The sequence below is a fragment of the Armigeres subalbatus genome, chromosome 2 (genome assembly GCF_024139115.2).
Source record: "Armigeres subalbatus isolate Guangzhou_Male chromosome 2, GZ_Asu_2, whole genome shotgun sequence".
Lineage (NCBI taxonomy): Eukaryota > Metazoa > Arthropoda > Insecta > Diptera > Culicidae > Armigeres > Armigeres subalbatus.
The window spans coordinates 260,395,064-260,417,746 of NC_085140.1; the positions used below are offsets into that span (position 1 = coordinate 260,395,064).

Genomic DNA, 22,683 nt, shown 5'->3' on the forward strand with positions numbered 1-22,683 from the left:
GCGTTGCCGAATCTTGCGATCCACGGTGCTGCGAAAAATGAGAAGTTTTCCATCACGTTTGTCGCATAAAACGATGAAACGTTCCACCCAGGTAACCACTAAGCATTAAAATAAGCACTATAGCAGCATTATACTTGCATTGCATATGCTCTAGGCTGTATATAAGCATTTCGAAAACTTAGTTGTTCTAAACAAGCATTCTCGAAGCAATCATGAGAGGCATAGTCTTATACTAGCATTTTGAATGCACAATGTTGTTTTTCGTGATATGCAATAAAACAGCTACATTAGTGCTACTTTATAGCCTGTCGTGCTCATACGTCGAACGTTTTGCAATATGAAACCATATACGTACAACTTTCCAACATGCAACCATATTGCGGAGACTATTTGTCCAATGAACTTACAGTTGAGAATAGAAATCGGTACGTGCACAATTTTTTTCCATTCCGACCACTGACAGGAGTACATGTCGTTAACCTAACCCTATCACTTATTACATAGTTAATCTACATTTATTATTCCATTGCACTATTTTCGATGGATGGCTTAAAGTGGCATTACTGTAGCTGTTTCAGTGCACCTGGGTATGACGTTTGTGATTATTGCATTCTGAAATGAGTTAGATTAAGTTTCAATGTTCCTGAAGGGGCGTATGTTGGGCAAAATTATTTCCACTACCATCTCTCTTGTATGGGCGATGACAACTACAGCGTCGGGTGGCAAGAGCGCGAGTTCGAACCCCGCTCGAAGCGAGTAAAAAAATGTGTTTTCATTTGAATTTGAAAATACAATAACGATGTAATATGAAAAAAAACTGTGTACAAATGGTATTAGAAAAAAAATGCTATTGAAAAAAAAACTTTTTTTCTTGTTTTTAAAATTAAGCTGAATAAATGCTACCTACTCAGCAAAAATTCTACTTTATCGATAAAGTAGGATAAACCATTTAAGAAGCCATATATTGGACCAAATCCTGCATTAAAATAGCATTAAAGGCGGCTATAGGGCTTATTGGCATTTAATGTTTTGCCGTAGAGGCGCATATAATGCCACTTAAATGCTTTATTTAATGCTTACTGGTTACCTGGGCAGTCTCCACGTCTACAAGGTCAGGAAGGCATCAAACCAGAATGGCAAACAAAATACGGTAGACAGAACTGCTCGAGGGTGGCTGACGAAACCAAAGTACACCGTGATGGACGACGACACTTACATCAAGGCAGTCACAAAGCAATTGCCAGGCACGAGTTTCAAGACAACCATGTCGTTCGTGAGGGGTTATAAGGAAGAAGGAGGTGAACAAACTATAGTTTGCTAAAAAGTTCTTGGTTTGAAAGGCCATACGTAGGTGTCTATCGTGACGAGTGCCTCCAGAAGCGCCCGCTGCCCATCCTGCGGTCTCTCAGAGGCGCGACGGTATTTTGGCTAGTGCGTCTCTTTTCAGGTGGCGTCAACTTCATTGTTTTTTCTTGTTCAAAATTTACTTGTTTCCTGACGACAGTTTAGATTTAATTTGATGTGTATGAACGAGAGCTTCCTCCCAGGGCCCCACCATTGCATAAAACCTGATGAGAGCTGTCAAGGACAAAGTATGGACCTAGGCATCCAGTAATGGAGATGAAATCCAATCAACCATCAGAAAAGTGGAAATCTACCCACGATGCTGTTGTTTTTCTTTAAGTTTCTTTAAATTGTTTAAGTTTCTTTGACCATTTTGTGATTCTTATTTTTATCGAATGCATTGTTTAACTGACGGCTTTGGCAGGTTTTGTTCTATAATTGTCAGGGGGGTTTCTGTTGACCAACTTTTATGATATTAGTCCACAGTATTGTTTCATGTGCAAAGAATTTTTAGGCCAAATTTTAGCATAAGTATTTATAGAAAACCCCCCTGACAATAGAACAAAAGCTGCCAAAGCCATCATTTCCCCTCCTATATTGCTAATGGCGCTCCATATCTTGTGATGCATTATGCGAAGTTACACCAAAACTGGTTCAATTTTATGCACCGAATAATTCATGAGATGATAAACCATTCCGCATGTACAAATACTCATTCTGAGTTTCATCTGGCAGGATATCCACGTCCAAAGTAAATGAAAACAAATTGAAAACAAATGAAGCATCTTGATATCGTTCAAACTGTTGATCTAGTTAGTCATGATCAGTACTGAAAAAGTTCGTGATCGTCATACACACTTTTCCACCATTTTTCCACCGATCTCGGCTGTGCAAATCTCGGTTGAGGTTCGTTTGCTGGAATATCGGCTGAATGTACGTATGTTTACGGTGGCTCCTTTGAGTGCCGCAGTAAACAAACTAATTTTTCAGCTGAGATATCAGCAGTAAGTAATGAACCGAGCGCTCGGCTGTGTGAATCTCGGCAAAAGAATCAAAATATGCCGAGCTGAACTAAGTGTGTAACACACTTAAAAATTTCCACCGATCTCGGCTGTGCAAATCTCGGTTAAAGCTCGTTAGCTGTAATATCAGCTGAATCGACGTTTGATTACAGCGGCTCCTTTGAGTACCACAGTAAACAAATTGCTTTTTCAGCTGAGATATCAGCAGAAAGTCCCGAACCGAGCGCTCGGCTGTGCGAATCTCGGCAAAAGAATCAAAATATGCCGAGCTGAACTAAGTGTGTAAGACAGAGAGCGACGCGCCTTTTTCTATTTCAGGCGACCAAATGAAAGAATCGTGTGTACTTTGATCAATTTCGCATGAAAGGCAGTCATAAAAGGATGTTGTGCTTTATTTTCAATTTAATGTCAAATGTGTATTGTTATTTTAATAGATACATGCAAAAAATAATAACTAGTCGATAAATTAATCATACTTCTTAAATTCACCGAGTTGAAAACACAAAAATAAAGCAGATATTGCACACTTTCATGACCTGTCACGGAACAAATATTTTTTGAGATTTTTGTAGCATGCCATTCATCCTTCGCGTTTCTATAGATTTTGAAAGGGGCAGATACGTAAACATCGCGTGACATCTCTTATTGAAATGAGAAATTCCAGTACTGGTCATGATGAACCAGAAGTTCCAATTTGAAATGTGCATCTAATGTAGTTGATCTTTCCTCAATAAAACTGGACAGTTTATCAAACATTTGTAATTTTGATTTATGAGTGATTTTACCAACACTGAATATGTGTCGCAAATTTCTTATCATTGCCGTGGAGGCTTGCAAATTGTCGCTGTTGAATTAGATTGATTTGCTTGCTCTTTTTGATAAGAAAATTATTTTGAGCTTTTTAGTGGAATGTTTTCACCTGTCATAAGACGAGTTTATACAATCCCATTGAATTCCACCACTTAATTGTATCTTGACAGATACGTATTTCGACCTCAACAGTAAGGCCGTCTTCAGTGTCTCGTACTTGACTCGACTTAAGTCAAGTTATTCCCTCACTTTTAGGAAAATTTCAATTTCATCCCGCAATTAAAAGCGCGGGTAAGAACACTACTTTTTGATAACCAGCGTTTGCAAAGTTCTTGGAACAAGCATCCAGATTTGACATACCGTGATGAACTTATAGAAATTTAGCTAAAATCACGAAAGTAAAGCAATTAAAAAAATAAAAATAAATCCAGCTTTGATGTAGTTCTCGATTCTCACAAGTAGGGTCTCACAAGTAGGGACATATCGGTGAATCATACAATACACATTTGACATGTGTATTAAGCTCTTTTATTTTTCTCGGAAATCCTGATTTTAATTCAAGAATTACTGGTGCACCATCGGTACAAGCTCATCAAACTTTTTTATATTAAAAGCCACCACCCGGGTAGACGATAATAGCTCATTACCAGTAAAACGTGATATTGATAACAATACATGGTATTAACTTGTTTGAAATAAAAGTAAAAATGACAAGCGAAAATAAGAAAAAATGCACCGAAATATCATAAAAATATCAGGTTTTGCTATTAACAAGAACTTATCAATATCTTAAGCAATTAGTTCAGGGCTGCCCAACGCATGGCCCGCGGGCCGGATGCGGCCCTTGGCTCCATTTTTTGTGGCCCGCAGCAAAACGGGCACGAAAGCTTTTCTATCTGGCTCGAGAAGCTCTTCCTCTTTATTTATTGATTAATTCTGTAGGTTATTACTGATTAAAAAAAATAAATCTGGGCAAGCGCGGAGGCGAATAATGCAGTATTGGCCATGGGTTGTTGAAAACTACGTTACGTGAAAAAGCCACCTGCTTCTGATTCTATCTACTCGCAATCGATGAAAATACTTAATGTAAACCACTAATTCCAAAATATGTCGACGGAAATAGAAGCAGAATACGGAAATTTGTTGTGTTGTTGGCTAACCCATGGTACCTTGCTTATTCTCTTGGAAAGGAAATCACACTATTTTTTCATGATAAAGTGAAAATAATGAGTGAGTGGATTGGCCTTTGTAGAACATGTCATCAAACATCTCAATGAAAAAGCTGCAAGTCAGAGATCAACACGTCGAACTTTTATTATCCAACGTGTAAAGTATTGCAACAAAATTAAAACAATTTGATATAATTGATTGTCGAAAACTAATCTTGCAGAAAACAGTTCATGCAAATCTTTTAAATATTGCTGCTAAACTCGAAGCCTTTCGACAGAAACTTTCAAGCCTTTTCTCTAATTTTGTAGAACAAAGTTCCTCAACACTGATATGAATAATGTACCTGGAATGTTTCAAATTGAGATAATTTACCTCCAATGCAACAACTAGCTCAACTCTAAATTTCAGAAAGACACATCTCTTGTATGATATTTTTACTCTTCAAAAGTACATATCTGTGTGAACAACTCTTATAAAGAATGAAAACAGTTAAAAGTAATTTTTGATCTTTATTATCTGCTTGCAACGTTCGATTAGCGATTGTTTAATCAATATGCTTCAGGTATTGGAAAGAAGCCAACAATTCCATGTCATATTACGAAAAAAAAGAAAAGGAAAATAAGCACACACAAAAAATATTGTTCGAACGCAATAATATCGTGTTTGGTTTTTCTTTAAAAAAATGTTTAGTTGTTTTGTAAATGCCATTAGGCCGTTACAAATATTTAATTAACATTTTGTCCTATTCATCTTCGGATGGCCAAGGGGAGGAGGGTGGATAATAAAAAAATATTAAAATGAAAAAAACATAATAAAACTCCTCGGATTTGCTAAAGAATGTTTTGAAAATTCTCAAAATCATCCGAATTTTATTTTGTTGCCCCCTCAAAATAATATTTTTGGTCAAAAAATCCGAGGGGGGAGACAGAATAGTTTTTAAATATCTGTGGGGTTTGAATAAGTTACCATCAGCGTGTGATTATATATTACCACCTCAGCGTGTCAATCGGTGAGCAGGAAGACAAAACTCGGGCTCTTCTCGTCCGATCTCGGTGGCGTGCACACGCACCGACGGAGAGCTGCCGTCATCGCATTTCGCTGCAGCAATTTGGAGCCACACATTTTGGCGATCCTGCCAGGTTGTTTTTTTTGTATCCTGACGCTGATTTCAAAAGGTGAGTGAGAGTGAGAGTAAGAATTCAAGTGGTGAATATGCGAAAAGATACAGTATTTAATTTTAAATACGGAAAGGAATCACAACCATTTTAACAAAGCGCGTCTGGGAGGCCGCTGGAAAATGGATTGTGGTTTGGAAAATCACAAAGCGCGTCGGGATGACCGCTGGAAAATGGATTGTGGCTTGGAAAATCACAAAGCGCGTCTGGGAGACCGCTGGAAAATGGATTGTGGTTTTTAAAATCACAAAGCGCGTCGGTATGACCGCTGGAAATGGATTGTGGTTTGAAAAATCACAAAGCGCGTCTGGGGGACCGCTGGAAAATGGATTGTGGTTTGTAAAATCATAAAGCGCGTCGGGATGACCGCTGAAAAATGGACTGTGGTTTGAAAAATCACTAAGCGCGTCTGGGAGACCGCTGGAAAATGGATTGTGGCTTGGAAAACCGTAAAGCGCGCCTTTTTGCGCGCGATTTTAATTAATATAAATTTATACAATTGACAGTGTACATAAGACCACAAGTTTAGCTTATTCTAACGAAATCTAAGAGATATGGTAGTTCTGCCATATGCAACAAAGATGTTTGGAAGGCGAAATAGATTACATATCCTGAAGTTTATTTTGGGATTTACCGACTTAGTAGTCATAGCAGAATTGCCCGTTGAATCAGATATCCGAAATTCACGAAGTTAAAAAAAAACGTTACCAGCTTTCACAAAGCTATTAGTTTGGAGTTGTTGTATAATAGTACTAGTTACCAAAAATCTAAAATTGATTCATCGCTATCTTTTTTAAATAAATATCATTTTCTAGGCGGTTGTTCGGAAATTTAACATCGACGTGTTGGAGGTGATAGTGTTACTATACACGAGGCTGATAGTTGGACTAATTGGGCACAATAAGTTATTTAGATTATTGCTGCAATCTATAACGTGTCTTGAGAGATCAATATCATAACAACCAGATACCAACGTTGTTCTGCAATTTAAAATCGTGGTTAAGTCAAGTTTATTGGTGTTCAGTTTTCGAACGAAACATGTTAAACGTTCAACTTCGTCTTACGAAAATGACTTTGAAAAAAAAAAACAAACAGTGGGTAATGTCTGTGACATAACCGCTAAGTGGACGTAGGACTTGACTTGACCATGCCTTTAAGATACATAATATGTCCAAATTTCTCACATCAACTATTTTGGATAAATAATCGGCGTTGCATACCATTCCTTGGCAAAATCTTCTCATCAAACCGACACAGAAATCAAATCTACGCGTTCGAGAAGGGCTTCTTCTTTTTTACGCTTGTTGCTCGCTGCTGGCGTCTATTTCCTAACGGGACTTTTCGCTAGATACAGGCCAATAAGCCGGGCAAGCGAGCTTAGTATTGCAGTTCAGGTGGGAAGTACGTGTTCTTTTCTGAGACAACATTGTTAGTAGTAGAAGGAAGGAAACACCCGGATATGGGATTTCGGGTGATAAGATTTAGAATTGGTAACATAGGACGATCATTCAGTCACGTTCGCTTTGTGTGCGGTCAGTATCAAACAATGTTTATCTACATATTTTTTTGTCAATGCCAAAAAATCCAACATTTGATGAAAAATCGATTGATAGTTTATTAATGTTTGAGCTGTTATCGGTGTTTTTTTATCCAATTTAGATTATGTGAGAGATTTGGACATCTTATGAATCTTTAAAGGCATAGTCAAGCGAAGTCCTTCGTTCACTTCGCGGTTAAATCAGAAAAATTATCCACTGTTAGTTTTGACGCTATTTATGGAAATCACGCATAAAATTTTATCTCTAGAATATTGGATTTGGCACCCAAGTACAATTTCTATCCCGAAGGGTATTGAAAGCATTGATATTGATCTCTATTATTGGCTCTCTGAAGAACCGTTTGTTTTTTGGACATACATGCTGCATCATGCATGCATCTCGGCTCGACTCTGCTGCTGCTCCCGGTATCTGCTCAGCATTGCTGCTTTGTCGGGTGGACTGCTGATGTACTGGCTAAGTTTCGGCTGATGGTCGCTTCGATGGTGTCGAGCCGAAAAGTGGTCGGTGCAGACTTCATTCCCTGCTAAAATGTGTGAGTGCTGTTCAATCTATGATGCGGTTGCTTCGCTTGTCCCGGTCAGAATGAAAGGAAAAATCGCGTTGCGCTATTTTATGGCTTCTCGGCAGACCCAGCGGCTGCTCATTCGCTGGTGTCTGCACCAATCAGAACGTGGTAATGGAATGATGCAAGAATTATGCGGTACCCATGTTTATAGGTTCCCTTGAGCTCAATGTTTGTCATAGAAAACAGTTTCATACCTATTGAAACAAGTTTTTCGGGTCTTATCAAGCATGGACATGGAAGGCATACTTGAAATCTGTCGATTGAGGGGTTTACCGCAGAAATTCGTCCACTGAGACGAACGCTATTAATGTTTAAAATCTTTCAACGCAGCGTAACGCGGTCGATTTGAATATTTTGAAATGACACCCGGTATAGTGAAGAGAGACGTAAGTCCTACGTCAAAAAACACTCGTCCTATGCTAAAGGATTTTTTTTGTTCCTTTTTTTGTGAGAGAGGAAGGGGAATGTGGGGTTTGAATAAGTTACCATCAGCGTGTGATTATATATTACCACCTCAGCGTGTCAATCGGTGAGCAGGAAGACATAACTCGGGCTCTTCTCGTCCGATCTCGGTGGCGTGCACACGCACCGACGGAGAGCTGCCGTCATCGCATTTCGCTGCAGCAATTTGGAGCCACACAATATTTGTATCGGCCTTATTAAAAAAAAAACTTTGTTTATTTCGAAAATGTATAAGAAATGTGTACTAAATATTTCCTTGTCCGCCAGGAAGTAGTCATTGACCCGTGGCTTGAAAAGGTTGGGTAGGCCTGATTAGTTTGTTCTTGTTAAAAGTGCCATTTCGGTGCAAATTTTTGTTATTTTCGCTTGTTATTTTTACTCTTACTTCAAACAAGTTCATATCATGTTTTGTTATCAATATAAAAAAGAGATACAAAAAAAAGTTTTTATTATTGCCATGATGTCGTTGCTTTTGGTTGTAGTTTTCGAATAACTACATAAAAGAATATATTTTAAATCTCATGATTCTGAGTAAAACTAATAAATTGCTTTTTGTACACAAAAAAAATATAATTATATGACCCGTAACGCTGGGTAGACACCTTTACGTGGTGTGTTACGGGGTAAGATCTACCACGGTTACATTGCCAGCTACAGGCAAATCCTGACCCAACGAATACCTTCCTTATTATCCAACTCCGTGGTACTTATGAGGGTGTCGCTAAGTCGGTGGCCTCTCGTTAAGTAAGTACCACATCAACACTTCCTTCCTCTCCCTAGTTACGGTGAAGATGGGCGTGGCCAGGAGTAGTAATCCTCATGCTTTTGTTATTTTTGTTAAAGACTGGAATCAAGGACCACTCCACTTCTTGATTTCTGATTCTAGATAAGGATCTCAAAAGTAAAACATGAGTATCACTAGTTTCCAATCTACGAATTACACCGTAACAATGCTAATGCTAATGCTACAAAAAAATAATATAATTATAAAAAAATCGTATTCATGATAGTCAAACCACGAAAAGGGTGAATTCTTTGAAAAGCTTCCACGGCCTCCTTGATATGGTTTCACGGCTCCCCAGGGGGTCGCGGTTGGGATGCACTGTACTAGAACGCTACTGGTGATGTAGCCATTGAAAGCATTTATTTAAAAATATGTTTCAACAAGCTTGACTTAACACACACCCAAAAATTCTCAATTTTATAAGTGACGCAAACCTCTAAGCTGACGTAATAAACCGAGATTCATATCCATATTTTTTTTTCTTGTTATATTAAGTAAATGATGTTATGCTGAAAACACTGTTTTTGGATGTTGCTACATACATTTTTGCATATAAACTTCCAATCAATTTAGCACCGCCCAAACGTTGACCGATTTGGCTGAAATTTTGTCTATAAAATCAGGGCATCAAATAGAACCGGAAAATGGGGGGTCCCATGAAAAAATTTAAAAATGTTTTTTCCATACTAATTTGAGCTACCCTAATGTGTATGCTGGGATCTCTGACACTTCATATAGATTAATAGACCATCATTTCATAAATCACTGCAAAACATAAAGTTTCTGAAACCCAAGAATTAGGAATTAGGGTATCTGTTCCATTATTAATAACATGCTCCTATATCAATAACATTCGCAAAACAGGCAAATTAGGCTCAATTTGTGTTGTGTTTTGATGTTTTCCGGCGTGCTCACTGATGAAAAAAATCACAGAAATGAAAAATAAAACAATTCTTTGTTTTCGAATGGTATTGATTTGGGTCCATAGTATGAATTCATGAAGCAGTTCCCCTATATACATACACAATAGCTGCAATAACAACAATATATAATTTATTATTTGAGAATATTCTTAAGGTTTTCCGAATTACATGTCAAAATATGTGAATTCATAAGAATTGTTAACTGTTTTATTCAGAATTGTTAGAAAATCTAACAACCTCCGGTTAGGCGTACGTTATTTCATTTACGGATCAATCCATTTTGAAATGACGGTGCCTTTCATAACAACAACATATTTTCTTATTCTTCTTCTTCTTCTTATATATTCTATACATTCTAACTGAAACTTGACCTGCTTTTTCACTTAGTGATTCTATTTGCACTTAATCAAACTTGAAGGAGCACTGCTGGGGAAACCAGCGACTTTGTTCTATATTTTGCTCCAGATTCAAACTAAAATAGTGTTCGAAAATTTGCAATAGAACTGAATTACTTCTGATTTAACTCTCACCATCTGGTGAATTGTCAATAAAGGTAGCACTAAAATCGATCTAGAGAGTGGTGCTGTAATCAACTCAAAATTTGACAGTTTGTCATTTTCAATTAGTATCTGAATTGAGGAAAATCCAAGCGATTTGTGATGACTGTGCTGTGATCTACATCTAAACTTGTGCCAAAAAAGTGAAAATTATTAAACGCATTTTACACGGAAATTATAGACGCAGGACCCATATGGCTTGACTTTTTTTTAATGTCTGCATTTTTTTTTTTCGGAAACAATAACAGCAAAACGGCTTTATCCTTCCCAGTGCATTAAAAAAAGTGACACATTGTGCATTAGCGGGTCAAAAATTACTCCAACTTGAATTCTCTCCCAAAAGTTCATTTTCGAACTGATTCTCAATCTTTTGGAACCAAATTGAAAGTAAGGATGTCGTTACGGACAGATTTTTGCATTTTGGCCATGAAGGACCTCTAGTGGATGAGTATACATCAGGTCCATAAGAATGAGTTACGATAATTTTCTATAACTCACCATAATCATTTGTTACCCAGCGTTCGATAATGACAAGATTTGAAAAAAAACGCACCCGTTTATGATAAGTTTCATGAATTGACCACTTTTACGGACGTTCCGGATCTTCTGGAGGACCTCCGGCGGCCACCCAGGTCCACAAAAATGGGTCACCACAATCATTTGTTACTCAAAGTACGATAATCAAAAGCTTTGTGAAAACTGCACTCTTCTAGGATGAGTTCCATGAATTGACTACTTCTACGAATGTTCCGGATCCTCTGGAGGACCTCCGGTGGCCACGCAGGTCCATCAAAATGGGTCACCATAATCATTTGTTACTCGTAGTTCGATAATGAAAAGCTTTAGAAAAAACCGCGCTCTTCTATGATGAGTTCAATGAATTGACAACTTCTAAGGATGTTCCGGGTCTTCCGGAGGGACACTGGACCGTGAGATAACCAAGAATTGTGTTGATCCATGGAAATGGCCAATGGCTACATTCTATTTGGATTATTGCTACGCAAATTTATGAGCATTTCCAAAATCACCCTTCGAAAGGCAAGAAATCACGCCAAAAATTGGCCTAAGAATCTATGTTCTGTTCCTTCAAAATCGATTTCTGGGAACCAGAATGGCCATGTTGCATCCGCGGATTCCATACCTTTAATTTGGTTCCAAAAGATTGAGAATCGGTTCGAAAATGAACTTTTGGGAGCGAATTAAAGTTGAGGTCATTTTTGACCCGCTAATGCACAATGTGTCACTTTTTTTTGTTGTGGCTTTCCTAGAGATCGCTGAAAGCTGGTTATCACTTCAAAATTTTCGTTTCCAAAAGTTAGGAAAAGTCAGAAAATTTCAACACTTATTATTTCTTATTTGATTACAAAGCTACAACGTTTTTAAATCATCTCTGGGCCAAAATAGACCCCAATGCACTAGATTAAAATATTAGAAAATTCATACTTTTAACAAATATCTATCAAAATTCGAAATACTTTTTTTATAAGTTAATGGAATTTATAGAACCCATTTAAAATTCTCATAGGCAAAATACTTTTCAAATTATTCTTCGTCGTTTCAATGCTTTTTACAGTTACATATAATATAATAGAATTGATCTTAACAGAAACCGCAGACATAATCGACCTTATTTTGAATTTTTCAATAACCCTAGTAGCCATTACCCACGACATAATATGGCCCCGACTTGGGAATGTCATAAAGTTTGTTCAAGCTAAAAAATCAAGTTACAACTATCTAAGCCAACGGCAGATATATTTCATGCCCTCCTCCCTTGGAATATTCAGCCAAGAATGATAACATGCATTTCCATTGATTCCATCTGGTGGTTTAAATGCTTCTTCCGTTTTATAGTTATAACTACTAGAGATGCCTTCATTACTATCTATGCACTTTGACTGAAAATCAAATGTTTTTTGGTCGTTCACTCACCGGTCTAAAAGGAGGCGGCTGCAGGAATCCTTGCGACAGAACACCTGTCACCAGAACGCCCACGAACAGGATCAACCTTCTCATGATGACTGCCACTGGGAAACACTTTTCACAGGATCAAGTTGTAGGTTTGTTTGAAGGGTGTTGCACTCGTTATTAGGCTTCACGTGTAAAGGGCTTTTTTTTATCTTCGACAATCTTGTTGCACAGGTTTCACTTCACTTCAGAAGGGTAAATCTTCCCGCGGTAAAAATCCCCCGCATCCGGGATGCACTTCAGCTCCACCTGATCTGTCAAATTTCCTCACTCAAAAAATCACTTGTCACGTTTTGGATTGCCTTTCGCTAAATTCACCCTTTATCACCAGTTACTTCAGACACGATCGAGCAATTTCACGCTTTCCTTCATCTGCCTATCAAGAGGCATCACCGATTCACGCGAGATTGCAAAATTCCAACCCACCGATGCTACCGAATGGATGCTCGCTGGCGGTTGTTGGTGCTCCGAGGAAAAATCTTCCCTTGTCTGGGCCAAGGTAGAAATGAAAAAACAAATGAAAAACGACAAACCCCGCGCTCTGTTCGCTGATCAGCACACGCAGTTGTACAAAACTCAACACCGAAGGCCGGCTGAACGATTTTTTCGTTACCGCTCGTAGCAAAGTTCCCACCAGAACTGACGGCCGCGTTCAATGCTGTAATGCTAAAAAGTCTTTCTCTTTTCGGACGAATTTTTTTTCCACCGACTATATCTTGTTTCCCTCGCGGACTCTCCGATCGACATCTTTACCTTCGAGTGCATGCTTTGAGGGGAGTGGGCTGAATCGCTCCGGCTGGTCATAGTAGCGCAATGCAGTTGAGGAAACACAACTTAGTCACGTTTCCTGCGGTAAACAAACAGTAGATAGGATTTTATGGGGCGATTTATTGTGCTTATATCATATGATACCTGGCCCATAAATTGGAAGCTGAGTGCCAACGGACAAAATGTTGGAATTTCAATCGTTCTATTCTCATTTGCTTATTCTGACTTATCTGAAAAATCGTCTTCTTATTTGACTCGAATAGCCTGAATTCATGTAAATTAATTATCATGTTAATAAATATCCTTGGAAATTTTCTATGCGACGCAAACTAAACCATACCCCCCTTGTAGTGTGCAGAGTCAGTTCGTGGGAGAGTGTTGCGATCATGAATGGATGGGGGAGCTTTTTTCCGCATGGATCATTCACAAGCAACGGCGACGAACGACGAAGTCCACCACTTGCAGGCAGGTTGCTGACGCTGCTGCTGGGGCTCTCTTTCTCAGTGTTCAAAGGATTTGGGGTCTCTACTCTCGTTTGGAGCCCAATAAACCATTTTTTCAGCCCTGCTGGAGATGTACTTGCTTCAGGAGAGTTGCAATTGCCCGATTGACTGATCGGATGGATGATGGTGAGAGTGATTTGGAACGGCGCTTGCATTGGTGTTTTGTGTTATGTAGTTTGCAATTGTATTTAATTTTTTGCTATTCGCGTTGCCTGATAGCAGCTGTGGTCGTTGAGCTCCATAAAAAAGATTGACTCGATAGCAATGGAAAAGTAAGTTTGTGATGCATTCAAAGCTGGCACTGAGTAGTTAATTGAAAATTGTGATGATAAAATTTCCAGGGTACTTAGTGTGCATAAGTAATTAATACCAAGGACAGACCTATGGTATTCGCACCATGGTACAAGCCGATAAGAAAATATTTCCTAGTCTAACTTTGATAAAGACAATTATTGGTATGGCACTTTATTCAAGATTATTGCACCACCAAAAATAAACTATAGATTGAAGAGATTCATCTTTTAGGTTTTAGGGAAGATCCATAAAGTACGTCACGCAAAAATTGACGGTTTTCAATCTTCGTCACGCTTTTTGTAACAAATCTCTAAAATGTTTGTATGGATCGTCACGCTGGCTCCTTATCAAGGGGCAACCAACTCTAAACTTTCCGTGACAACTAAAAATACCGTCATCGGGGGTGACAATGGGTCTGGGGGGTAAGAATGGGTCATCGCTCTCACTGGCAGTCTGGAGGTCGTAGAGCAAAATCGTTCAAAAGGGTTTCAAACAAAAGACAAACCCTAGTTGATCACTATTGGATGTAATCAAGATCGGGCATTGCATTCCCTCCTTTTACGCTCCCTCTTTTGATGTTTCTTTTTTTACGCCTTATGGGAGCGTAAAAAAATTTTCAAGTATTTATATGAGGCAAATTTGGATTAGTTTCGGAGGTTATTTTAAGATGATCTAAGTACTGCGGAAGTTCTAGGATCAGAATTTATGTTTGCATGTAAAGTGGTATTACCTGTTGTTATGGGTTGTAGGGCGTTTTTTTTTTACAAGTCAGAATGCATTTACACACTAATCCAGCACACGTGCATTGTAGTTGCCAAACTACCACACGGAAGTGCACTGTGTGTCGTACTCGACCGTACCGATAATACCGACTAAACTCCCTTGGGCTCCGCCATCGTTTCGTCGGGTTGTTGGTAGTCTACGAACTCCATAGAATCAAAGGTCTATGTATCAATCTCCGTAATGTAGACTTTTATTGGAGAATAAACAAGCTGTGTGACGCCTTCTTGGTATATATTTGTATTTTAAGTAGCTCTTTCTGTTATCGTGGGCTCCTTAATGGAGGCAGTTATTGAACATTAAACACTTTATGGAACCCCTTCTTGGTACAGCAATATCCAGATTTTATCACCCCATTGGTAAATTTTGGGGTGATAAAATAGAAAATGTGATAAAATCGGAGAAATCTTAATTTTTATAATTTTTAATTTGTTTCGCAAATATGAATCAGTTTATGCCTTGGAAAGGCAAAATACGTAAACGGAACCCGTAATTTCTTTTCGAAGAGGCTTACAAAAATCTTGACAGGTACTCAGAAATGATTCATAATAAATTACATGTTGTGAATATTTTTTCATGAAAATCATTGTTGTTTGCGGTATTATTTGAAAAAATAAAACGACAAAAACATTCTTAAATTGTTGGAGTGATAAAATTGGGTCGAAAACGAGATAAAATCGGGGGTAGACAAAATCAGGGGTAGAAATTCGGGGATTGACAAAATCGGGTCAATACTGTATATGTTCAGCCGAGGTACGATTTTCAACAGATCCAGTCAATTTATTTGTTTCGCGGATGACATGGACATTGTCGGCCGAACATTTGCAAAGGTGGCAGAACTGTACACCCGCCTGAAACGTGAAGCAACAAAAGTTGGACTGGTGGTGAATGCGTCAAAGACAAAGTACATGCTTGTGGGCGGAACCGAGCGCGACAGGGCCCGCCTGGGAAGCAGTGTTACGATAGACGGGGATACCTTCGAGGTGGTCGAGGAATTCGTCTACCTCGGATCCTTGCTAACGGCTGACAACAACGTTAGTCGTGAAATACGAAGGCGCATCATCTGTGGAAGTCGGGCCTACTACGGGCTCCAGAAGCAACTGCGGTCGAACAAGATTCGCCACCGCACCAAATGTGTCATGTACAAGACGTTAATAAGACCGGTAGTCCTCTACGGACATGAAACATGGACAACGCTCGAGGAGGACTTGCAAGCACTCGGAGTATTCGAGAGACGGGTGCTTAGGACCATCTTTGGCGGTGTGCAAGAAGACTATGTGTGGCGGCGAAGAATGAACCACGAGCTCGTCCAACTCTACGGTGAACCCAGTATCCAGAAGGTAGCTAAAGCCGGAAGGGTACGATGGGCAGGACATGTTGCAAGAATGCCGGACAGCAACCCTGCAAAGATGGTGTTCGCTTCCGATCCGGCAGGTACAAGACGGCGTGGAGCGCAGCGAGCGAGATGGGCAGACCAGGTGCAGAACGACTTGGCGAGCGTGGGGCGTATCCGAGGATGGAGAGATGCGGCCTCGAACCGTGCATTGTGGCGTCAAATTGTTGATTCAGTGTTATCTGTTTAGATGTTAACTAAATAAATGAAAATGAACTGTATATATTCGTATTCCATGTAGTACTTGTTGTTGTCATGGGTTGGAAGTAGTCTATCAACTACGTAGAGTCAAGGTCTGCAGATCAACATCCGTAATGGATGCAGTTGTTAAGGAATATACAAGTTCTATGTAGAGGTGTGCGCCGGTCCGAAAATCAGCGGCAGCGTTTGCCATAATTTTGGTCGGAGGCGACGGCGTTTTCGGCGTCATGCTGAAAGCCATTTTAGTCGACGGCGGAGGCGGTAACCAAATTTTTAATGTGTCCGCATTTAAGAAAAACGATATTTTTTAGAGATTTTTCCAAAACATTGCCGGGAGAATCTTCCGAATTTCGCAAAAAAAAAAAAACTGACAAATTTTCCCAGAATTCTTTAATATTTTACTTCATTTGGAAATTCTCGCTTAACTTTCCAAAAGGACCTGAGTAACATTTTTTTCATGCATTAATTTGAATATGTACAGCAATCAATAGCGTGTATCTTATCTTATTTCTCGATTCAATTACGCACTTATTTTTACTTATTCGCGTTTCAACGATGTAGAAAAGCTAAGTTCCTGGTTAAGACTAGATCTTGCGCATTAAATAGAAAACACTATTTTCTTTCATGGATTGCTAACTGCTCTATTTTCTGGAAATTCTCAACTAATTGATAATTCAAACTCTTCTTCCTCTGAGTCTCAAACGCCGAGATACAGCTGTCAGTAGCGGATGCCTCATCGATCAAACGACGATCGACACGTCCGCGGTGTCAGTGCTGCCAGAACATCCCCCTCTGATCCTCGCCGGATTCACCATCCCTAGTCACTTCCATAATCACCAGCTTCACTACTGGGCTCTTCAGTCGACCGGTCGCTGTTCGCAGAGCTTAAAACATTCATCTTCATGAAGCAACTTCGGTCCGAATTTTGACAAACATCGCATGAATATTCAAAACATAGAATGATATAGTCAGATGACTACTCCACGAACTCATTCATTCGACTGTCACTGAATGTGTTTACTTTGTGTAGAAAAAAACATAATTAGCATTGTTTATGTTGATGTTTAGCGTTGAAAGTGCCTCGCGGATGAAAATCGGATTCAGTTGTGTGTGATAAATCACTTTACTCATTTGAAACGTGTTCAGATTTCAGATAATTTATCAATTTGTAAAATGTGCAAACATATTCAATGAATAATATTCAACTGAATATTGACTGTCCAGAGCCGACTATGAATGCATCGGAAGTGAACTGACGAATGAAATAAAATTAACTTCACCAAAAATTTTCGATTATTTTACACTCTGGCTGTTCGTACGACGGCTTGTCGTACTCGACCGTCTCCTCCTTCTATCACTTCTTCTACTCTGTCGCGAACCCATGATCGTCGGTTGCCTTCTGCCACATATACTAGATCTCCTATCCTCATATGTTCTTCGAACCACTTCGACCTCTTGTTCACTGTTGGGAAATATTCTTTCAGCCATATGATGTACGGGACAGAAACAGCGATCGCATATAGCTGCTTCTCAACGCTCCAGCTAAGTCTTCTGGCTCTCTCATCTCCTCATGTGTCCTAGCAGATTCTCCAAAAAGTACACGCTTAAAATCAATAACACAGAGATGTGTTTGCTTCACACAAAACGGACCTAATGCAGATCAACACCTAGATGAGCAACAGTTACACAGCCACAAAAATAGCTCGTGTAGTTTTATTGAAGCTTGGATTTCAATATTTTCATCAGTATTTGATTCCTCATGAAACAAGGAACTTGTACAAACCTTTACATGTTAAAAAGAACCGTTATCACGACCGTACGAGTCATTTTTTAGCCTGTGTAACTGTCGCTCATCTAGGTGTTGTTCTGCATTAGGTCCGTTTTGTGTGAAGCAAACACATCTCTGTGTTATTGATTTTAAGCGTGTCGGTGGTTCGGCGTGAGTGCCTCACACTCGTTCGGTCCCTGCGGCATGTAGGTGAGCGGTCGAGCATGATGTCAACGGTTTCCGGATTTCATCGTTGAGTTTGTGCCCATCCTCCAGCGCTTGCATAGTCTCTTTCAAGCTACGAACCATTCTTTCCCATACGCCCCCATATGAGGCGCAGCGGGGAGATTGAAGGACCATTTTGTCCGCGCATCCGTCTAGGTTTCGCCACACTCGTCGTTAATCCTCTTGATCTGCTCCTTCAATTTTCGGTTGGCGCCCACGAAATTGGTGCCGTTGTCAGTGAAGATCTCCACTGGACAGCCCTATTTGCAGGTGAATCTTCGGATTGCCATGATGCACGAGCCGGTCGTCAAACTATACGCCAGTTCCAGATGAATAGCCCGCAGGTGAATACGACGATATACCGCTTCTCTCTACGCCATCCCGAGCAGCACAAGTCGGACAAAAATTGTTGCAGCAACTTGATAGTGACTAAATCTGGTCCCCTATAAGTTGCAGTTACTTATATGGAACATGTGTGCTGCTAGGGATCCCATAGTGACTTCCAGAGGACCCAGATATTGTATTCCGATGTAACTAAACGGCTTCACGTACGGCGTCAGTCGTTGCTTGGGAAGTGGTGCCATGCGCGGAGTCTGCGGCCTGCACTTGGCTACTTTACATCTCTGGCAGTTTCTCGAAATTCTATCCACCGTAGTATGTAGGCAGGGGATGTAATAACGTTGTTGTAACTTGTTCACTACGGTCTCCTTGTAAGCGTGTCCGTGCTGTCCATGGTAATATTCGACGAGACGTTGCGTTATCGAAAGATCTTTTGGAAGGATGGCGGGGAAACGGGAGCCGAAAGCTGCGTAAACGGCGTTCGCTGTACTGCCTTCCATACGGATAACGCCGTGTGCGTCCACAAAGGACTTGTACAGAGAGCTTGATTTTTCTTAGTTGAGGAGCTCTTCCGTTGGTTTGTTCCAATTGTTCAACAACACTCGCATTTCGTCGGGATAGGACTCGCTTTGAGCAGCGCGCCACAAGCATATTTTGCCTTCACATACTCTGGTTGGCATTACGGTATCAATTTCGCAGGTATCGGCATGAAGAGCAGTTTCTCTTGGGTAGTCGTTACCCTAACTCAGGGCCTGATCTTGGGGGATGTCCCCGGTCCCCTACAAATCGTATATCTAATGTACTCAAACCAACCTTTTTTGTACATTTTGGGGCCCGACAAGCTGTCGGCCCCGGGGCTCCCTTCCGGCTAAATCCGGCCCTGCCCTAACTGTTTCTATCGGATGACCCTGCAGGTGACGTATACAGTTAGAGATGAAGCGATGGACGAATGCAATCGTTCGCACTAACATATTCCATTTTGAGATTCGGCCAGCGTCCACAAGATTCTTGGGTAGAGCAACACGATGCAACAGCACGTGACCTCTGACTTCTTCGTTGGTTTCTGCTGGATGTCGCTGTTCCGGCCATTTTCTTTCCAGGTGATACAGGAACGAAGGGCCATTCAACCATCTGCCGCGTTAGTATCTCTCCAACTTTGTGTGCGACGTATTGTTTGTATCTACAGTGTTCGGAACGAATCCAGGCAAGAACGGTGCTGGAATCAGTCCACAAAAACTTCTGGTCGATCTTCAGCGTATGGCTTTTGCAAACACTATTCATCAACCGCTTATGAGTGCCCCCTGCAGTTCCAACCGTGGAATAGATTGGTATTTCAGAGGCGCTACCTTGCTCTTGGCTATGACCAACGAACACCGATTTTGTCCTTTCTCGACTTTTCTGAAGTAAGCAGCACATCAAAATCCATTTTCATTCGCATCTGTGAAAACATGTAGCTGCAGAGTTCGATACGAGACCGGGTCTGCGTCTCCGAAGTGAATGTCAATCTTCAGTTGGTATGCCATTGGGAGCAGCACAGTCCATTGCTGCCATTTTCTAAATACTTTATCCGGTATGTCTTTATCCCACGATTCCTGAACGCCACATGTCCAGAATTAGTATGGGAAATTTATTTTTTCATTACACTGTTAATGACGCTTCCCCATTATGCGCATTACATAGCTAAAAGGAATACTCAAGAGCTTTCACCCAACGAAAACCGCATGTTGATTAGCCGCCCCAATAATTAGTAATTGATTTTAAGACAGGTTGCGAATCTTTAGTCATGATCGTTAAACTTCTTTGAGGGCATCACTGAAATATGCAGTGCAACATAGTAGCCTGAATTTGTGTGTGCTATCTTTCGCACCACGAGCAGCAATGTTGCCTGTTGATGAGTTATGCAATTAGCTCCAGAAAACCACGGTATAGATTAAATTCGATTACTAATTATTGGAACGATTAATTGAGATGCGGTTTTCACTGAGTGAAAGCTGTTTAGTATTCCTTTTAGCTATGTAGGTTTTCTTTAAACCTGCTTTTGATGGGGAAGCGTCAATAACAGTATAATGAAAAAATAAATTTCCCCATACTAATTTGCATGCAAACTTAAAACGGCTTGTGCTAAATTAGTTTTAATCCAAATGAGCCAACCAAATGAGAGGACACTCAGAACATGGTGAAGAATCAGATGAGCGCTGTGGAGCAAAATCAATTTTTTGAACCACCCTATTGTACAGTCAATCAAGCTTAGCTAAGCTAAGCTAATGATATTCCACTAAGGCTTCGGTCCGATTCGTGAATTAAAATCAAATTAAACTTAAAAGTGGCAGTTCAAAAATTTTCAAATAACCCTGCTTGCAGAGAACGATTACTTTTGACAGATATCGAATAGTTTTCAATAGATGTTATGTTGGTATTGCTGGGTAGCACCAACCATTATTATGACCGGGTGATTTTGTAATTTTTGAACTGTCACTTTTAAGTTTAATTTGGTTTTAATTCGCGAATCGGACGCAAATTGTAAGGAATTGTACTTCGGAATTTTCAAGGAAAATATTGCGGACCTCTACACATTTGAAACAGCGTGGTAGATTTAAGGTCAGCGGCGTGACAAATTTAAAACAGTCACGCCCATGCAAAAATGTCGACGGTGGCGGCGTGCCAAAAACAATCGGCGGCGGCGGCGTGGCGCGGCGGTGCACACCTCTATACTGAAGAAGTTTCCAAAAGAATTCCTGGGAAATTTACGAAGGCATCCTTTACATTCAACACTAATCCATACACTTTTCTCGATGGTTTGCCCGGTGATCAATTCATCATGAATGAAACTCTCTGAAAAGATAAAAATGATTCATAACTTTGAATAAATTCTCCAAACAAGTAATACAATTGAAAATGTATTGAAGTTCGACCAAACCGCGAGTGTTTCGTTTTCTTAAAACTAACATTAGTGTATAAGAATTATGGAAAAATTTTATTTAAAACATGATTATGGCTTCGTAAAGCTTGACGGCAAACGCACGCTCAACAACAAACAAAAGTTTTGTCATCTTCAAAGGAATGAATCGCCTGCTTTGAGCGTAATTACAGCGGCACACTAGGAGCTTTCTGAAATCAGTATGGCGAAAGGCATCTAAGGTTCGATTTCTCAAAATTAAGCACCTTCATCGAAAAAATATTTGGTAGGCGTAGTAGCGGACACCTTCCTGCATAACCGGTACCAAATAGTTTTTCATGAAAAGTTCCTAATTTTGAGAAAACCCGCGTTAGATGTCTTTCGCCATACAAATTTCTTGCGGTTAACTTACGCTGGCTATTTGCGCATATACGATAGCGCCTGGAAGTGGAAGCGGCGAGTAGCAAATCAGCCACTGCCAATAATTCATTCCTGGGGAACTTTCGAAGAAATTCCTGGAGAAATCTAAGAATTTATTCGGGAAATCAATTTGGGATTGTTTTATAAATTCTTATAAATATTCCCCTGGGGTATTCTGCAGGAATATAAAAAAACAAAATTACTAAGGATTATGCAAATCAATTCCTTCCAAGAACCTACAAAAGAGTTTTCAAATAGAGATGAGCCAGCCTACGCACTAAGTTTTTCTTTTCGAGCTCGGCAAAATCGGGCACGGCTGTAACTTAGATAATTAAAAAAATGAATCTCAGCAAAAAAATCGTTTAATATTTATTTTCAGCGAAGTATTTACCGGGTTGGGTCAAAGTTCCAAAAGTTGCAGTAATGTTCATTTTACACAGCCAACATATTAACAAAACGACTATTTAATTTTCAATGGACTTCTATTCATAAAATTATTATAACTTTTCGTTTCAACTCAATTTGCAAATCGTAGTCTTTCGACGAAAATGGGATTTTTTTGTATTTCGTCTGAGTATTTGAGATTAGAATCTTAGTATTAATAAATATTTAGATTTTAGGAATTTGAGAAAAAAATTTAAATTTTTAAACTTCTCCGATGTTTTTTTCTGACTATCAGAACTCTGAAATATCAAGATTCTAAAGAATTTTCATCAGTTCCAGAAAACACACACCCCATTTGATATCAACAGAATCT

The 22,683-nt window shown here is 39.7% G+C and overlaps 1 protein-coding gene across 1 annotated transcript in view; it reads right to left on the bottom strand.

Annotated features, from left to right (window-relative positions):
- LOC134212147 (uncharacterized) overlaps positions 1-12,977 on the bottom strand; it is a 255,751-nt gene extending 242,774 nt beyond the window's left edge. Inside the window, exon 1 of the mRNA XM_062689743.1 lies at positions 12,304-12,977. Within this exon, the coding sequence (XP_062545727.1) occupies positions 12,304-12,387 (84 nt within the window). The 5' untranslated portion in view covers positions 12,388-12,977. The remainder of the gene's footprint in view (positions 1-12,303) is intronic.
- Positions 12,978-22,683: the final 9,706 nt, after the last annotated feature.